General features: G+C 35.8%; 1 protein-coding gene across 1 annotated transcript in view; it reads left to right on the top strand.

Annotated features, from left to right (window-relative positions):
- The window catches only part of LOC136880991 (transport and Golgi organization protein 1), a 202,580-nt gene extending 183,629 nt beyond the window's left edge, over positions 1 to 18,951 (top strand). The window contains exon 16 of the mRNA XM_067153567.2: positions 16,275 to 18,951. Coding sequence (XP_067009668.2) covers positions 16,275 to 16,345 — 71 coding nt within the window. The 3' untranslated portion in view covers positions 16,346 to 18,951. The remainder of the gene's footprint in view (positions 1 to 16,274) is intronic.
- The last annotated feature ends 1,740 nt before the right edge of the window (positions 18,952 to 20,691 follow it).

The raw sequence follows: 20,691 nt of genomic DNA, 5'->3' as shown, positions 1-20,691 counted from the left end.
TTAAAAAATCACCCCCCTTTCACCCCCCCCCCCCATTAATTGGATTTTCCAAAAACAAAAAAATACATGTTTCTTTATTTTTAAAGGAGGTTCTAAATACAAATTTTTTACATCTGTAAACTTTAAAAGTTTTGAGATACACTCATTTTAAAAATTCACCCCCCCCCCCCATTCATTGGATTTTCCAAAAACAAAAAAATTCATATTTCTTTATTTTTAAACAAGACCCCAAATACCAATTTTCAGGTCTGTAGTATCTTCAGTTTCTGAGATATACGTATGCTCATTAAAGGCATTTAACCCCTTTTTCACCCGTCCTATTGGGATTTTCTTAAAACAAAAAATACGTGTTTCTTTATTTTTTAAAGGAGATTCTAAATACCAATTCTTACATCTGTAAACTTTCAAAGTTTTGAGGTATAGATACACTCATTTTAAAATTTCACCCCCGTTTTCACCCCCTTAGCGACGGAATATCCAAAAATCCTCTCTTAGCGAGCACCTACATGTTAATATGAATGTATCCCCAAAATTTCATTTCTTTATGTCGAGTAGTTTTGGCTCGACGATGATAAATCAGTCAGTCAGGACAAGTTATTTTATATATATATAGAGAGAGAGAGGGATTTGGCACTGTTTGTACATACTGTCTGCTGGACTGAACAGAACTGAGGCCATCCAGACTTAGGTGCTGCCCAAAGCTAAAGCAAGTTTATAATTTCTGCATCAACATGCTTGAAATATGATCATGTTTTCAGTTCATCAATCGAAGGCATGAAAATAGACTCATAAATGCCCATTGATTTACTGAGATCTTGCCCAGCTGTTTGGGATCAGAAGAATAAGCATTATCATAATAGAGCCATAAGTTAAGAAAATTATGGGAAGAATTTGCCATGGAATGCAACTCAACAAATAAGTACACTTTAATGTTTATTTTGTATGATTGTCGACAAAAAGCTGGCGGCATATATTGTACGTGGGTAAAATAGGTCCACGTCTATTTTCTCCTCTTCTTCACTGTCAGTCTTTGAGTGAAGGCACTTTCAAGCTGATACTTGATATGGCATTTGAAGATGTCATTTCTATAAAATACACCTTAGAATTAACCACAATGCATACTTTCTACTTGCTATATGAATACTTTCCCATTCAACTAGACTTCATTAGTACCGGCACGGTCCAGCCCAACTCGTCACTGCTGGCAGTGTGAATACAGCCTTAGAACTGGAATGTAGCAATTCTTCTTCTTCTTTGTTAAGAAGTCTTCAAGTTGAGTTTCCATAGAGCAGTTTGGACAGCAAAATCTTGAATTTCATAAAAGTCACATTCAGCATTCCGTGTATAACCCTATCTTGGTTCTCGGCACTCCAGTACATATCCTGTCGAGGGTCTTCCACATAGGCCAAGGTTGTGAAATATGTACTGGAGTTCCTTGTGTTTGCCAATTCCAGTTAGATAAGTGAGAACTGTCGCTACCAGTACCGATTCCTAAGAACACTTGGTGTGGCTGTAACTGTGCCTTAACAGTATTAACTCTAGAACTGTCGATGTTAAATCTTGTGATGGCAATCATATTTGGCACGAGGTATGAAATAAATCTACGAAGTTTCACATATCTACTTAAAGCTAATGCACTGAGGATTCTTGTGTTGACATGAAATTTTAAATATGTTTCGACTAGAAAAATGCACAGTCTCTTTAAAAAGTGTAATTCCTAAATTCAAAATAATGTCACAAACAAACTGAGATATACAGATTGTCAATAATGTACCTGTAATGCACTAGCCAAAGTTTCATCACTGTAAGAGGTGCAATGGTTGATCATATTATTAGGGTCACTAGGTGAAAGTTGTATTTTTGAAACTTAATAAAACATACACAAACTTCACCGATATACATTTAATTAATCTAAAATTGACTTTGACAAATATATTACACAGTTTCCCATTTAAAATATTAATGAAAATCATGAAAAAACTAAGGAAACTAGGAAAATCTAATATTTTGTAACACCTCCCTTTGCAGCAGTTACAGCTTGGACTCTATCTGGCATACTACAAATGCATCTGAGGCAGTTATTTTTAATTTCATCATTATGATACCAGACATTGATTAGTCTTTCGATCAGTTGGATCTTATTTTCCACTTCATTAGCTCCCACAAGTTCTCTATTGGGTTGAGGTCAGGAGAATTGCCAGGTCAGTCCAGTCCAGAACCTTCACTTTGTTGTCCAGAAGGAACTTTGTCACAGTTTGAGCCTCGTAACAAGGTGCAGTCATGCATAAACACAAATTTGGCATCTGGGAACCATTCACGAAATCTTCCCTTTCGACTAGTACGCTCACCTCAACAACAAACTCTTCCAACAAATACCACTACATTAAAGAAGATGGCCTAATGACGTCCACACAAACTTCAATATAGCCTACGGCACCAACATTCCAACTAATATTATCTTAAAAAGAACCAGGCCATTTGAAAATTCTTCAAATTTTTAAGAATATAAATGAAAATCAATACTTATTAACTTCAAGAACCAACGACCATTACTAATGCTCAACTTTCCTCAAGTTTTGAACATGTCATTTGGCAATTATATGGAATGTACGTTCTGATTTTTATTTTTATTGTAACATTTTTTAATATCAAGAACCAACCACCTATGTTGTATATTTTTAGACTCAAATATTAACACAAATATTGTTAAGTAATAGTATACCACATTTTTTATATTGTAATAGTTGTTTCATGATCTCTAATCCATTTTACAAGACATAGTTTTTAACAGCATTCATAAGTCATTCCCAATCAGGTACCTGATCTGTTCCTAAGGTAAAAATGGCTGATGATGCCTACTATTGATAGGCGAAATATGTACCATCTAATGTATTAATTTTATGTTAACATTTTGATAAGGACAAAGTCCTAACTTTTAAGATTGTATTGTATTGAATAGGTGGGAGAATAATAAAAACATACTAGTGTTATTTATACAATATACAGGCAGCCGGTTCTGTTACTACTGATGACAGACGACACCATAACAGGTGCTTAACACCTTGAGTGCCACGTGAGACCAACGTTGACTCACAGAGCTTAGTGCCATTCGGGCCGCACGAGTCCGCTGTGGACTCAACGCGCACTCTCAAAGTCTCAGTCCCCGTGGTGCCATACTGCCATCACACTTGACATGTAAACGTATGTTAAATGAAAGTAGGTGGCCAGTTTATCATGAATCTATTCTTGGCCTGTTCATTTGTGAGTCCAGTGTGGCACCACATAGCCTGTACGTCACTGTAATATATCAACCACAATAAATAAATTACGATGACATTATTGTTTTCTGATCGTGTCATGTGTTCAAATAACAAAAGTCTGTACTGTACTCATTGTTCATTGTCTCATATCAGGGTCTATAGACGAATTGAGAACGTAGGGGAAACAAATTACATGAACTTTCTAGAAAAAAATATTTGTAACTTTGTCTCATTTGCAATCACACCACAAATTGGTACACTTCTTGCATATGAATTTAAAGTATAACAAATGAGACTTTGTGAAGAAATATGATTCAAACTGTATTTCACAATCACACTACAAATCTGTGCACTTTGAAGAAACAGTCCAAACAGAAGAAATTTTCACCGGCTGGTCATTTGAACTTAGACTGTAGAGTCTTCCTCATGGCATATTGACTTCCTGAATCCTGATGGATCCCTTCATAACAATTACTTCATCTATGTCTTCCCTGCTGGCCTTCATCCTCCAGTCGGTGGGGTAATACCTGTTTCTTTGGTACTTGTGGGGGAATGTGAAAATTTTTGATACCGGTACTGTTAACTGTTCAACAATGTCCATTTTGAACTGGGTAACAGATATACATTCATTCCCAAGTTGATTGGAAATATAGATGGCATTTACTATACTTGTGCCGATCAATATCGCTATAGCTATTTTTCTGTACCATTTTACTCTGTCTCAGGGAAGTACTATAACTCTTTTTATGATCTGATAAATCAATGCACGGTTTGTATTTGTTATACTCTATAACACTCCATGGTTTTTGCACTTCACCATCCGTCCTCTGAATAGTGACCATCTCACCAGTGTGTTTAGTTGTCAAAAATAACACGTCTCTTTTATCATGCCATTTCTGAACAACCACACCAGTGTTACTTTCACGGGCTCTTGTTTCTCCTCTTGCTAACTTCCTTTTAGTAACATCGGTTGGATTATACTTCCGATTAGATTTCAATGTTCCAAAGATAGTTTTATTCTTTAGTAGTTCATGAGCTAATGAGACAGACGTATACCAGTGTGTCAGGAAGGTGAGAACTGTGCTAGGATATGTGGTGACACATTGGTCTCACGCGGCCTATACAGCTGGAAGGTAGTGTCAGTTGCGTGAGACCAATGTGTCACCACAATTTCAACACAATGTTATGGCTACAATTTTGGCCCAAGATGACTAAAAGGTACATTTCTGTAATAAGATGCACTGTTTTATACTCTATAGTAAACCGAGCTCGATAGCTGCAGTCGCTTAAGTGCGGCCAGTATCCAGTATTCGGGAGATAGTAGGTTCGAACCCCACTGTCGGCAGCCCTGAAGATGGTTTTCTGTGGTTTACCATTTTCACACCAGGCAAATGCTGGGGCTGTACCTTAATTAAGGCCACGGCCGCTGCCTTCCCATTCCTAGGCCTTTCCTATCCCACTGTCGCCATAAGACCTATTTGTGTCGGTGCGACGTAAAGCAAATAGAAAAAAAAAACCTCTATAGTAAAAAAAAGAAAGAAGGAATGGCCTGGATGGAATTTTTTTTTACTGCATATGTTGCACTTAAGGTGTTGATCTTGACAATGCAGTCACTATTGTATTTCTTATAAATACAGATCTGTCATCAAGGATGTGTATTGATGACTCATCTGAAAAGTAAACCTGGAAAAAAAAAGTAGTTTTGTATTAAAACCTGTTTATGCCAAGTGTGGTTGAGCATAACAGGGAGGAAGTAAACAAATTATAATTTTGGCAAACAGCTTACCCTTTTTAATTCATCAGCAGTCCAATTTCGATGTTGCTTTGCCCATAATAGTCGCTTCTTCATCATGGTTGGTGTCAATAATGGTTTCTTAGCTGGACGATGTGTAAACTTCCTAAATCTTTGACTAACTTTTGAAACATATAAAAACTGCTTTTAACTTGAAAAATCTGAATATCTGCATTTAAAATGGAAATTATGAAAATTAACATTCATTAAATAAAATACACACTCGTCGGACCTTGTACTCGCACTTACTTGTTACCTGCTTACTTACACATACTTTATTTGAAGGGCGCCAGCTGCCACTCAGTGCAGCAATAATAGAATGAGAATCTTGACTATCTCTAGGGTGTGGGGTAATAAGCTTACTTTTGACAACATACCATATAAGTTCTGGGAAAAGGAGATTGGCGTTCGGTTTCCCAATTAATTTTGAGGTTAAGATATTTTACTGTCATTGAAATAAAACTATAAATTCGTTTGATAGAACAAAATATATTCTTTAAATAATATATAAAAATTAGTGAGTCTTGTTGCGATAAAACAGATGAGAATATGAAATTATGACATTGCAACTGAAAGAAACTAGGCATGAATTTGAATTCTTCTTGACCGGACATTTAACAATTTATACGAAATATTTCCCTCACTGATTCACTTGCCTGTACCTTCAACACTTTGAGTGTAATTACGACGTATTCCTTTGATCTGGTGTTTACTGTAGATGTGTCACGCCTAACTTGGTGATACATCCTAGTGACTGCTTCTTCTCCATATCATCTGACTTCTTTGTAAGTCAATATGGTATCACATCATGGCAGGTCTAGGGTTGCCCTCTCTGACTCCATGGTAAGCCCTTGCGTCCGTGTCTTCAACTAAGTGACCGACCAACCTTTGGCCTCACTCTCTCAATGACCAATGATTAATGTTTCACTGAGTCTTCTCCATCTCTCGTTCACACTCGTTGACTGACCGACTGAGGCCTCTTCATCTAGTAGACTTCTTCACTGTCCAGCTTCCGTTTAAATAATGACTGACGCTACAATATGCACCCACCTTTTATAGACGTTGGTTGACACAGCTACGTAATCTCCAGAAATAACAATGACATACTCCCACAACGCCTCAAACCGTTGCATGTAATGGTGAAATCCCCTGGGGCGGCCGACTCTCTGAGCGAATTTCTAAAAGCTCACGATGACGTAGCCATGACGTAGCAATGACTTGGCAGAATCGCCAGTAGTGCAAGATATAACAACGTCATATCCAACATCTGATATATAACAATTCTCACTGTACATGTATTGAGTGTTATTTTACACACACGTATATATGCATACATCTAAGTACAATCCTGCAAGCGACAAGCATTGTAAAATTGGATTGAATAAGAATTATAACAAAATAATAGTAATCTCACAGATAAAATAATAATAATACGGACATAATAATAATAATAATAATAATAATAATAATAATAATAATAATAATAATAATAATAATAATATCACAGATGCAATAATAATAATAAAAAATACAGATATTACCTTGTAACGGGATTTGAACCATTACAGATGACAAGCGAAACCCAGCCCTTTGACCGTCCGACGAGCTGTCATTGAAGACACGTTGATCCCCGCTCGTCGAATCTTTGTTGAAATGACTTTCATTGAAGCCTTTCTGTGTTTAATGACTATATTTCTTAACTGGCGCTCTACTCATAGAGAAGTGATTCTTTTGCGGCCACATTTATCCAATTTACAAGTAACAACTCTCATTATTGTTCCATATTGAAGATGACGTCAGGCATAAAATCACAAGGATAATTTAATAAAACCACCTATTCAATACTTTCTACGTTTAATGTGGTTTGAATCTACATGAATTTATGTAGACTTATCAGGTACATGTTTCACCCATTATTAGGGCATCTTCAGCCTGTATACAACCTTTAGGTCAAGGTTTGGGACCTTATTTAACCATATATAGTATAATATATGAACATTAATAATCTCTTAAGACTAACATGCCAGGATAATAATTTTTAAAATGTGAACAATACATAAATGTGAGTAACATAAATTAATGGTGTCTACTGTTGTTGTGAATGAAACTATAAGCGTCTTAGCTTTGGGTCTTATGTGATGACAAGGAATTGTAAAGAGTACAGCCTTAGGCTGTTTCTTAGTTTTAGGCTGCTGCTTAATTGGGAAGGAACATCCTAGACACTTAATACAGTCTTGTATGAATATCATTCCCATTGATGTGTTGATTGCCCTTTGGGAGGGATCTTAAGATTGAGCCCTTCCCGCGTCCAGGTACGACACAGCCATAATATTCCGACTGCCAGATGTAATCTCAGGGTATTTCTTCACATAAGAAAAATATGAAATTTTTCTTCTAGGTTAGGCTTTACGTGAATTCAGAGAAAAAGGTAGGGACCGCACGCGATAATCACCGATGAACATCTCCATCCTATCGCATACAAGTGTAAATTCATCACTTGCCGCATAATTCTAACGCAATCGCATGATAAACACCTTAAAAACTAAGTCAATCTACTCACAACTACTACAAATTATCACTCACTGTATTAGAAAATAATGAGAAAACATATTTATTAAACTAAGGAAAAATAACAAAGAATTGAGAACTCGTGTTATTATGAACTCCCACAATCGTTGATTATAATCAGTAATAATTCGTAACATTCTACATTTAAGTCAGTGCTGGCTTACTAACAAAATAATATGATATGATGAATTCAGTATTTCTGAAATGAACTCAAGTTTCAATATTCATAATCATCTTCAAAAAATTAAATCAATCATTCACATGTATCATTGTATCACAATTACATTGTAGTTTAAAAAAAATTGGAATTTATGAAGTCTGAAATCATGAAATCCGAATTCATTAACGCACTATGTCATTGGCAAAGAAATGTATTATGATGACCGACGTGCTGAGGTTTCCATCCCTATTGCCTTTAAAATCACGGCTCCTAATTTACTATCTTCTTATTTAAAATTATAACATGAATTATAAATCAACACTCAAAATATAAACTAATCTTTCTCACTATTCTATCTAAATAATTTTTAATTTACTGCTATACGGCTCAATATGCATCCATTCATTAAACTTATCTTTAATATATCACATGTGCAAGTAATTCAATAAGTATCTACGTTATGATATCTCGGTACTATTTATATGCGCCACTTCTAATATCTATACTGGCTTAACACACCTTTCACTTCACATATGTTACGAGAATACGTCATAAGATACATATATTTTCACACCTTTCACTTCACATATGTTACGAGAATACGTCATAAGATTCATATATTTCAATATTAACAGCTGTATTTGACATTACACCACCTACCAAATCTCAACTATATGTGAATATTCACCATTCATACCTTATTTTATGTCACTCCCACGGTGTATTTCTTTCCTTGTGCTTGCATCGTCTAACTGATCCAATATATTCATATAGCATCTGCCATCCATATATACGTCTCTTCATCACCATAACGCACATTATCATACTCAAATCAATTCGTATATCTTCTTTCTTCATTATAAAACCTTCAATTAATTCCATTTCATCTTTCTCAATACCATTTCTCATCATTCATAACCTTCTTCATAATAAATGTAATTACTAAGACGTAACATTCTTCTTTACATAAATACTCCTTTAAATAGATCATTATCTTCCAAAATTACGATGCTTAACCTTAAATATTGCATTAGTGCATTTAACAACATTACTTTACAAGGAATAACTCGACTATATTTTTCACTTCCTCTCATGCGATCCACCTGTGACATAATCGTTGACTGAATGGTTTCGCAAGATCCGTAGATATTATTCACCATACGATAATCTTTGCATTCAGCTGTTAGATAACTTTTTTTTCCTACTCGTATTCTCAATTACCTTGGTAATTCACTTATTTCATGCATAGCCATACTCCATGAGATATCAATCTAATTATACACTAACTTAATATAGTATTAGCAGCTTAAATGTAATGCACTTCACTTTACTGTTTCACTTGCACTCCTAAGTATTTCACACTTAGAATACTCAATTCTAATGCATATGCCTAGCTAAATTAAGAATTATAATACTTATGGCAAACACTTAGCTCGTCTTTCATCATATCAGCCGTCAGTTGCTCTCCTCCTGCTCGTCACATCGCTGGTTCATTGGCCATGGTTCGAGGTTCGGTTGGATTCCTCATCTCATCTTAGGTAGGTCCAGCTGGTCGGTTGATATCTCCCTCCAAGTTGGTCCATCTGGATGCTTAGCAAGTCGTTATCTTCTCGGAATAACTGCCAATATAATCAAATAATGTCGACAAGTAAATGTTCATTTTAAGTTTTTCTTAGAGTAATATTTCTTTTTAAATTATTCTATTAGTCTTCTTTTGTGTTCTAGTTAACGAATTCTCTAAATCTGTGTGAGATCTTCAGTCTTGTCTTACGAAAATCTTCAATTTAAAATATTTTTTTCTAAAAATATTATTCCTTCCTTGATTTTTCTTCTGACGGAGTAATTCTCTCCTATCCTTTTCTTATTTTACGACCTCCAATTAATGATTTCCGATGTATCGCTGATCTTGCACCTCGGGTCTATCAGTGTACGTATTTAAATAAATTCTCGTATATTCCGCTGTATTTATATTTCTCAAAGTATTTCTGCAGGTATTTTGCCATCTTCTTTTAATTTATAATAGTTATTCTTCAAAAATTCTGCCGTAATTCTTACAATTTCCTTTCTTCGATGCAGCAACAGCAATTTGCTTCCTCTCTTCTCGAGTTCAGTTTTTCAAGTAAGTTTTTTCAATAATCTCTATTATTTAACTTTTTTTTTTTTTTTTTTTTTTTTTTTTTTAAGCAATTGCCCTGACATTGCTCTCTTCTGCACTGCCTTTGAAAGTTAGTCATTCCAAGTTAATCATGGCCTCCTATTGTATTCACATGTCAAGACTTTCTTGTATACTCTCTTGGGTCTGAGTGGTCTATATCTTTCCTAGGCGTCATTTTGGAACACGTCCAAAAATGCAACGGGCACAAGATTATCTGTAATGAAGTAAAATGAAATTTTAATTGACAATTTACCACACATGTTGTGACAAAACCTATTAAACTACCACCTCATAACTGTAAAGTGACTTACATGTGGACCCGTCTGTTCCGGCAGCGCCCGCCCATACCGCTTCTAGAAACTCCCCTCCAGCAGTAGCACATACTCCCATAGACCAGCCTACCCCCACTTTCCCTCCATACCCTGCCCCTCCATTACTGCACCGATATAATACCAAGAGTAGAAATGATAGTAAGGCAGGCGCTGCCGGAACAGACAGGTCCACCTAGTATGAATTACAGTTATGAGGTGTTAGTTTAATAGGTTTTGTCACAACACATGCTCTAAATTGTCAAATAAAATTTCTTTTTAACTTCAATACAGATAATCGTAAGATCCCTCCCAAAGGCCAAGCAACACATCAACGCGAATGATATTCATACAAGACTATTAAGTATCTACTGTAGGATGTTCCTTCCCAATTAAGCAGCAGCCTAAAACTAAGAAACAGCCTAAGATTGTACTCTTTACAATTCCTTGTCGTCACATAAGATCCGAAGCTAAGACGTTTATAGTTTCATTCACAACAACAGTCTTGACCAGTGTACATATAACAATCAGTTTTAAATCTCCACTTGCAGTTGACAACACATTTCAACATTGGTTTCGCCAAGAACATGAAAATTATATAGGTGGGTCAGATGAGCCCCCGTATGAATATCCTTTTTACCCAAGACTTACGTTAGAGGAAGAAGATCCATTTTAGTTTTGGACATATTTTTAAGTTAGATAGGATAGGACCGACAAGTTTTAATTGTGTTAAAACACCATTAATTTATGTTACTCACATTTATGTATTGTTCACATTTTTAAAATTATTATCCTGGCATGTTAGTCTTAAGAGATTATTAATGTTCATATATTATACTATATATGGTTAAATAAGGTCCCAAACCTTGACCTAAAGGTTGTATACAGGCTGAAGATGCCCTAATAATGGGTGAAACATGTACCTGATAAGTCTACATAAATTCATGTAGATTCAAACCACATTAAACGTGGAAAGTATTGAATAGGTGATTTTATTAAATTACCCTTGTGATTTTATGCCTCACATTTATCCACTCATTTAGATGACAAATTCGTGCCTTGGTCAAGTTTTTTCTTAATTCTGTCCACTGTTGACTTTGAAACAGAAGTGATAGATCCTATTTTTTTTTTTATGAGATTAATCAGTATTCTTTAAAAGTATTTTTATTTCCAAAAATTTTACTGGGAGAAAGGTCTTTAGCTTTTCCCATGTTTGTTTTCTAAATACCAGTATTTTTAAGTATATCCTGAACTATAATTACGGTAATTGTATTCTGCTCTTGTCACTTTACTGTATCACATAGGGAGCAAAATTCACACAAGAGATGCAAGGAAACAAATCTACAATAAATCACGTGTGTTACTCCAACAACAGTCAGCAAGGAACTGTAACATAATTAGCACCTTTCTCAATTCTTGACCAGAGTTTTCAGTATTAGGCTTCTTAATGTAGGGCTGATTGTTGAATTTACCTAACTACAGAAATGTGTACTTAATAATATCCAACCATAGAAATAAGAAATAAGTAAATACTTACAGGAGAATAATGATCCAAACATAAATTCTTCAATTTTTACCTAGTGGCCGTAATAATATGATCAACCACTGTATATTCTTGAAAATATTAGGTAAAATGTGTTGGGATGCCTTGCTCAGGAGGCATGACCTTAGACCACATTGTTACGATAAGTTATTGTATGGCAGGCTCGTCATCACTTTCCAATATATGATGCAATGAAATATCTGATACACATTCCGAATCTGACTTGGAATCCGTTGGTTTATTCTCAATATCTTCAAAGTCAGATTTATCACTTTCATCTTCTAACAAATTTTGCCGTACTTCATCTCTAATTTTCCATAATGAAGATGCTGTATTTAGACACACACTGTACTAAAAATGTATATAATCAGTCAAATAAAATAAATACAGAAGTAAATAACTTGTACCAAAAGAAAATAATATTATTGATATTTGTTTTATGTTGCTCTGACCCAAAAGGAAATCTGCAAAATAAAATGAGATAGAATAGCAAAACAGAGCCTATGAAGGTTTTTTTACAAACACTACAGCAATGGTGCTCAAACAGATGGCTGGAAAACTTTATTCATTTATTTCCATGTAATTGCACCCAAAGAGGTAGTAACTATGAAACCAAACTCACGGCTGCTATGGACATCGAGAGTGACAAAAAGTAGACTGTCATGACACCTGTTGAAGACTAGAGGAAATTACGTGACAAAATGTGAACATGACGAATATTCGACAGTACCACTACAGCAGGGACCAAAGTGTCGAATATTCAACAGTTGCTAGTTCTAGGGTTAATGAAACTCTTCCATGACCTGAGCTGTTATTGTGCTAATTGATGGCCATGGAGAGGATGACGACCATGAATTGTTTGTTGGGGGCCATGACAGATGTGTTTCATGTTCCTATTTGAATGGTTATATTGAAGCTCTAAATTTAATTTATTTGTTTCTTTGCATGTAATTGCAGTATTAACATCCAAATTGTGTATGTGTTATTGCCCAGTTTTCTTTTAGGACTACTGTACCTGTTATTGATACTTTAATCTTCTTTTATAGTTTCTACTGTTTCTGAATTTATTAACATATGTCAGTTAAATTTCAGCACATCCTCATGTACAACTTGCATTGTGTTTGCCCTACCATCAGTGACTGAGTGCTATTCATACAAATTACTTCTGAATTGGTGGCTAATATGTAGTAGTGTCTTTTTTTATTATGGTTATTTTCTTGCCGCATGTGCTTTGCTTGCCCAGAGAATAACATCACATATCGATCAGGTACCTGCACAATTAGTGATAGTTCCTCCTTTTCCTGCATGTGTCATAATGTTCCATTGCCTTGAGGCATGATCAGTCATTGCATCTTGTCCTATCTCTTAAATTTGTATTCATGTCGTAAGTCACTCTTGTCCTATATTCTCTGATGATGTACTGTCATTTACATTTCAATAGTGCCAGTTCATGGAATAAGTTAGATCATCTGCTATAAGATCCTAGTTTAACACTTGACCAAACGACTTCCAGTATGAGTCTCCTCCACTATCTCACCAATGGACTCTGTTGAGGGTAGATGAGCGAGTAATAGGAAAGGGCAATCTATTGTCCTGGGGCTTCCCCTAAAGCAGACGGACCTCTTCAGGAGGTGAATGCACTGGGATACAGAAGGCCACAGAAACCCACTGTATTACATTTTTAAATGTCATTATTCCTACCCAATGCTCCCTGCTCAATTCTTATTTAATTTCTGCAGAATGGGCAGTAGTAGGAAGTGAGAACATAAAACAGTCTAACAAAAAAAATGAATTATATTACATGAAAAATATTAACAACCATAAATCAAAATGAGTTAATGTTTAACCAGAACTCAAAATGAGTAGTTACGTGGGAACTTAGGTAATCAGGATCTTCATATTTCCATTTGCAGCATACCTGCTGAGGAGCATTACCATTTCCTACTAGTATCTCATTATTACTTTCACTTATATTGTGCACTAATAAATTTTGTATCGGTAACTGTTTGCGCACTAATAAATTTTGTATTCAGTAGGTGGTACTCCAAAGTCATTTTCACTCTGCTCTGTCTTAACATCATAATCCATGGACGAAGAAACATTTATGAACAAAGTATGTTGTAAAAATTTCTCATAAATGTTCAAGAAAGAATTCCCACAAGCTATCATAAAGCAGGGAAAGTCCCACAAATTCAGTATAGTTGACATAGGAGCACTGAAAGTTCAAGCTGGTTATGCTGAGTGGTACTCAACATCAGGGCAGATGGCTAGTATTTTAACATTGAGTCCCACTCAACAAAGGAGTGCAAAGGGTTAAATATCCTTTAGGTATTCCTTGCAAAGATATCATGGCACTGTCTTCTTTAGTTAGATGTTCCAGGGGTAAAACAGCTTTCCAATCTGTTCTCGTGGGAAAGCAACAAGATAAAAAGAAATACGAAGGAAAATTAATGCATATTGGGACTTGGAAAGTTGGGAAACCTTAAAAGAAAATGAAATTAAATAAAACGGATGTAATTAGTTTAAGTGAAGTAAGATTGAATGGACAGGACAAAATGAGGAGTTTGGAAGTTACAATATATATAATTCAAGAAAAGAGAAAGGAGCCAGTGGAGAAGGAATAATCGTAAGAAAAGATGTAGGAAAACAAGCCCAGAGATATGTCGATGACAGGCTCAAAGTATAGCATAACATAGCATTAAGGATAGTGGCCCACTATCGGCAGCCCTGAAAATGGTTTTCCGTGGTTTCCCATTTTCACACCAGGCAAATGCTGGGGCTGTACCTTAATTAAGGCCACGGCCGCTTCCTTCCAAATCCTAGGCCTTTCCTATCCCATCGTCGCCATAAGACCTATCTGTGTCGGTGCGACGTAAAGCCCCTAGCAAAAAAAAAAAAAAAGATAGTGGGGTTGCCTGGAGGTATGCCAACTTCACAGTACAAAGATGAAGTCATTGATCACAAGTGTAAAAAAATACCGAAGACCTGTTGGAGAAAGACTGTTGCAGGATAATTCTTAGCTACTGCAGTAACAGGGAAAGGCACTTAAGGAAGAGTAGTTGGGAAGTATTGATTAGAAAGAAGAAATAAACAAGGGGACAAGCTGATTGACTTTTGTAAAGAGAAGAGCCTGTTTATTACTAATACATGATTTACAAATCATAGAAGAAGACTATATATATGGATTTCACCAGATGATAGAGCCAGATATCAAATAGATTATATCTTTGTTGATGGTAGGTACAGGAATGCATCATCATCATCATCATCATCATCATCAAACAGACATATAAGTCATTTTTGGTTCAGAACCAGTTTTTAAACATTCGGGTCCATCACTAGGGAATTTTTTAATCAAGATCTGAAAGTCATGGAATGTCAATCCTGTTCAGAGAGGCGACCCAGAAAAGGTACATGTGTTTACCAGTTACACCAACAAAAAACTGCTTACAGCAGAAAGCTGAGGCTACACAATGTAGTTGCACAGGGGAGCAGGGAAGATGTGCACGCTGAAACCCAGTAGTCACTGGGATCTAAAAATTATCAAGGAACGTTACCAAATAAGATATCATTCAGAATAACGAAGAAAATCCACAAGGAAGTGGCTAAAGGTAAATAAGTGACAGAATAAATGCCAATCAAACAAGGGAATTAACCCTTGTCATTTATGTTAAATTCAACTCCGACATAGAAGGTACAAGCTTAAGATACACAGCATGACTAACATAACTTATACAAGATTCTAACACCCGATTTATTTGTGTGCTCCTATCCGAGGTGTCGACAACAAGCAGCCATGCAATTTTACAATGAAAGGAGATCTTGAATTTAACCTGGCTTGCATGAATTTTAATTAGGTCATGTTATACTGAGAAACACGCGAATGGATCTGTGCTGTCAGGACAACTAAATTAATGGCAAACAACATAGAACACCTCATAAAGGTCACAATTTTTTCAAGCCATACATAAACTTTACCAGTTATTAACAGTTTTTGTATTAAGTTTTCAAATTGTAAAATTGGAAAACACATGGACAGGAATGTGTAACATTGTTTCCTATTACACAACAGTGTCAAGTTTAATTCTTTTGCAACATTTTCATTAAGTGTTTTATGCATTGTTATCCAAGTAGTTCTAAAACTTTTTAGATTAGTGGAAAGATCAGACATTCATTGATAACACACAGAAAGTGAGTATAAGCTGTGATATTGTTCGTTTTTAAGTAATGTATTTAATTTTAGGTAAATATTTTACAAAATTGTTCAAGGAAAAGTAATCATGTAATTTGAAAATGGAATGTGTAATATTCGCTGAACAACTTTTGCAGTTGCAGTTGACATTTAATTTCCATACAGTGCTTTAAAAAATGAATTAAATCTGTCCTTTACAGAATATAAGTTTATTGTTTTACTTTATGAAAATGTAATTTCCCATCCTCGGCAAATGAAATAATTTAAAAATACAGAGTGTGATTGTTTCTCCATAGGTTCAACACTGAGTTCTGGTCATTCGTCAGAGTCGATAGACAAATCGAGTCGGCACAGTGGACGAGTATAGCAGCACCGCAAGACTCTTATCTATTGTAAATATAGTGTGTGTGAGAGGATGCTGTACTCTGGACATTACATGGTCCAGGGAAGTGAAAATTTCTCTGATTTTTACAGAGAACATGCTATATGTTTTATTGCATCAACTTCATCCACTGAAATATTTCTAAGATATTGTTGTTCATTATAATTACGTCTGGGCCCTTCTCTCTCTCTGTTACTACATTTTTCTGATGAGTTAGATTGCCCCAGCGTAATGTTTATACAAAATGAAATCATAGAATAGACAATTTTGTTGGTGACTTTTAGACTGTCTTTGATCTCTTTGATCACCAGACCCATTATTTGTATCTCATATACCGCCAAACTGCTGAGTCAGCCCATATTAGAGGGAGAAAAGTATTATGTCTTCCTTGCACTGTTTATTTATATGAGTATATTTGAGAAATATGACAGAGCTGTTATGTGAAACTTATTTAAGCTTATAAGAGTGAATTCCTAATTTGTACACCACATGTATAAGTCAGAAAAGATGAACATATCCTTTCTTCTGGTTATAGTTCCAGTTCTTCTCTCCTCCATCTTTGTTTATTCACTGTTTTCCCCATGTGACGGTTTTAACCCTTTTGTTAACTTACTACTTATTTGCTAGAAAGCAACTACTACTTGCATGTAGAGAAGGAAAGTATGTAAACTTCAAATATTGAAATTTCAGGGTAACTGGAATAAAATTTATTGTATGAATGTTTAAAAAAATTGTTTTTATGGTCACTGATTCAAATTTTAGACATTGGGAGAGCTATTATGTCATGTGTGTCATCACTTAACCTGTTCTTGAGATGGGCTTACAATGGTGGTCCTAAATATAATAATTTACACGAAATGAAGGATTTTTGCAATTGTAACTGCAGGTTCTTTGCAAATACAGAAAAGAAAGGTCATCTACATAAATACTAGTTTGAGCTTCAAGTGACATGGATTTTGTAGAGTTTCTCCAAATTTAGAGTACTGTACAAACTCGTTTATCAGGAAATAGGGACTGAACATGCCTCAGATAGTAAAATACTTGGATAAGATGGAACATGCAATAAATCTTCATTTTAGATTGGAAATGACTAAATTGTTGCTACTGATATAACTATTTAATTAATTCTACTTGTCTTATAAAAAATGAAAATTTTATGTACTGTACATAACTATTTTAAATCAAGTTAAACTTTGTTTCCAAAAATGTTCCATATTGTTTGTTGTTTGAGCACCTCCTTGCTTGCTGCTATGTTATGCCACTGTCTTAACCAATGCAAATCATGCACTATGGACTCCTTTTATTGCTATATGTAGGCCAGGGCTGTCTCGATTGCACATAGACCATCTGTGTGAGAAATGCGACTGAACATAAAACTTCAACTGTGATATTGTCTGTTAGTTCCTGCTCCTCATCTCTGTTCAACCAATTCATGACTTCTTGACCGGCTCAATAACAGGAAGACTTTTTGTTAGAGCCTCAAATCTGCTAACTTCATTTTTGGGATTGTAGTTTGTGGAGCAGATTGTTATGAATTTTACTGTTGATGTGATTAATTATGTTCATGAAATGAGTGCCTCGGTTAACACAGAGCCTCAGAAAGTCAGGTCTCGGATAAGTAGGTTACAGTGCTTTTACCATGTAAACGTGTTGTGTTTAGGGATCTTAAATTTCATTGTTTGTAAAAATGTATATCATTTACTGATGAGGAATTAAGAAGACAGTTGTATTTCAGCTTTTTAGTTCTGTTATTTCTTTTGGTACTTTTTAACGTGGTGGAGACACTGTGGTATGGAAATATTAGCTGTGAGATTGTGGTGTTTTCACTATGGCACACTACCTCCATTCTGCTCTTATGAGATATACCATTGATTTTTAATTAATAATCTTTATACATGTTTCTGTTTTTGTAATTAATTATAGTGTTCTTATGAAATTCCAAATCGGTAGCTTTCACTGTTTAGTCTGTTGATGTTAACCCCCAAATTTCGGTATTCGCAGGACTATTTAGAGAACAGAGTAAAGTGAAATTTCTTTTGTACAGATAGAAAGTAGAACTTTGAATGTCCATCTCTTCATCGTGCGATCTGTGGATTGTCATCAACAGTGATAAGGCAGGCTTTATTTATAGCTGGGTACAATACGTAACTTTTACCATTCTTATTTACTTTTTAAATTTTACTCACTAAGGATGCATCAATTTACCAGATACTTGTTTTTGCCTAGGTTAAATTCTTCTAACTAAGTGAACAATCAAAAAAAAAAAAAAAAAAATAAATCTTCATATTTCTTATGGATCTTTCATAGATATTGGTCCGTGAAGTAGAACAACAATATGATACATTGATCTACTTGCAAAGTTTATAATGGACACAAGAAAAGAAATTAGATTTAGAAACACAGCATGTGCACTGATGAGCAGTTGAATTAGAGATATATGCTATTTTGGGAAAATGGTTCTGGGGCTGGCTGGGTGAATGTAGTAGTTTGACGTTGTTTATGACTGCAATGTCGTCAGACTTCGTACTGGCCATGTGGGTAACAGGTGAGCCCAGGATGGGTAAAACATGAGATCTCGGCATATTTGATTGTGGCCAGATTGTTGGTGCCATATGTATTTACTGTTCCATCTCCAAAGTCGTCCAGGCAGTGGGGCTTTCATGGGCCACCATGCTCCGTGTATCATTCAGGCAAAACCACCATCGCCAGGTTGTACTGCCTTGGAGGGGTCACCGTCTACTGATTTGACTAGGATGGTAAGAGTGGATAGACAGTGGATAAACGGTGGAGTGTGAGCAGTTATACCATCCAGGACCACCTCCTCGCAATGAAGTACAGAAGCCACTGTCCCACTTGGGTACCACACATGTCACAGAAGACAAAGAATGACACTAGCACAGGAACACCACCATTTAACTCTCAAGGCATAGAGAAAGATTGCATAGACAAATGGGTTGTGGTATCAGTTTGTAGGCGCCAATGGCAGGGTAGAAGTGCGTCACCAAGCACTCGAGGTAATGGATTCTCTTGTCTGCTGGGTACAGTTCAGGCAGGAGGTGGTTGTATTGTGTATGAGGACTGTTCACGCAACGAATGATACAAGAACCTTCTGTCACATCATGTCCACCCAGCTGTTCACCTTCAGCACACTGCAGGAGACCTGTACATACAGCAAGACAGTGCACTGTCCACTTGCTCTTGAATTGTGGACAATTGGTTCGATGAACACTACATGGATAAGGGGATGCTTGCCTGCTTCTTAAGGTCACCCTAACTAAGTCCCTCACAATTCGTAATCCAGTTTATCAAGTTAATGTTTAACTTTACTATGTCCTCTCAGTTAGGAAAAAAATCAAGGTTGTGTTGTACCTAAGTATTAGGAGCAGAGTAAAGAAAATTTCATCAGTCCATTGAGTAGAGAAAACTAATGTTAAAGTTTACATTTATTAGGATTCTTGTTTTAATGTATGTTTAGTGTGATAAACTGACCATAGAATTTTGACTTGTGCAGTTTTAAAATTTACCTTTCAGTTACTGTATATACTACGTTTTTTTTTACATAAGGTAGGGTTGCCCCCCTAGGTGTTTCTAGTTTGCACAGTTGGTACCTAATGTTTAGCCGCGTGCCCACGTGTAGCCTCATCCCATTGTCTTGTTGTAAGAGGTGGTTGTGTGCACCACGTTTAGTTTCACCAGGCAAGTTGGCCGTGCAGTTAGGGGCGCACGGCTGTGAGCTTGCATCCAAGAGGTAGTGGGTTTGAATCCCATTGTCGGCAGCCCTGAAGATGGTTTTCCGTGGTTTCCCCTTTTCACACCAGGCAAATGCTGGTGCTGTACCTTAATTAAGGCCACGGCCGCTTTCTTCCCAGTCCCAAGCCATAAGACCTATCTGTGTCGGTGTAAAAAAAAAAAAAAATTCCAATTCCAAATGTCTGATTAATATTCCAGCATTGTTTGGTTGCATAGAGTTCTGTCACTGAACCAGCAGAACATTACAAGAATTAACTGCTGATGAATGTAGTCAAGTGTTACAAGAATTAACTGCTGATGAATGTAGTCAAGTGTAGACTATAAGTTTGTTCTGCCTAGGAGAGGGAATAGATTTCTATTTAGTCATTCTTTTGCAGACTGTTTCATTGTTCATTGTTGACTATTTTGATTGAAGCTAGGAATAGTTGATAAGAAAATAAGATCTGTAACAAAAGAATTCAGATGGTATGTGTGAATTCAAACTTTTTATTGATTTGCGTTAGTGTAATTTGTGGAAGCTCAAATCCATCTCTTGTGGAAAAGTGTTTTCAGTGGACTATGTCTTCTGGCATAGACTAGAA

The sequence above is a fragment of the Anabrus simplex genome, chromosome 9, assembly GCF_040414725.1.
Source record: "Anabrus simplex isolate iqAnaSimp1 chromosome 9, ASM4041472v1, whole genome shotgun sequence".
In the NCBI taxonomy this organism is placed as follows: Eukaryota; Metazoa; Arthropoda; class Insecta; order Orthoptera; family Tettigoniidae; genus Anabrus; species Anabrus simplex.
Note: the sequence above shows the minus strand (reverse complement) of the source record. Positions and strands in the feature narration are given on the sequence as shown.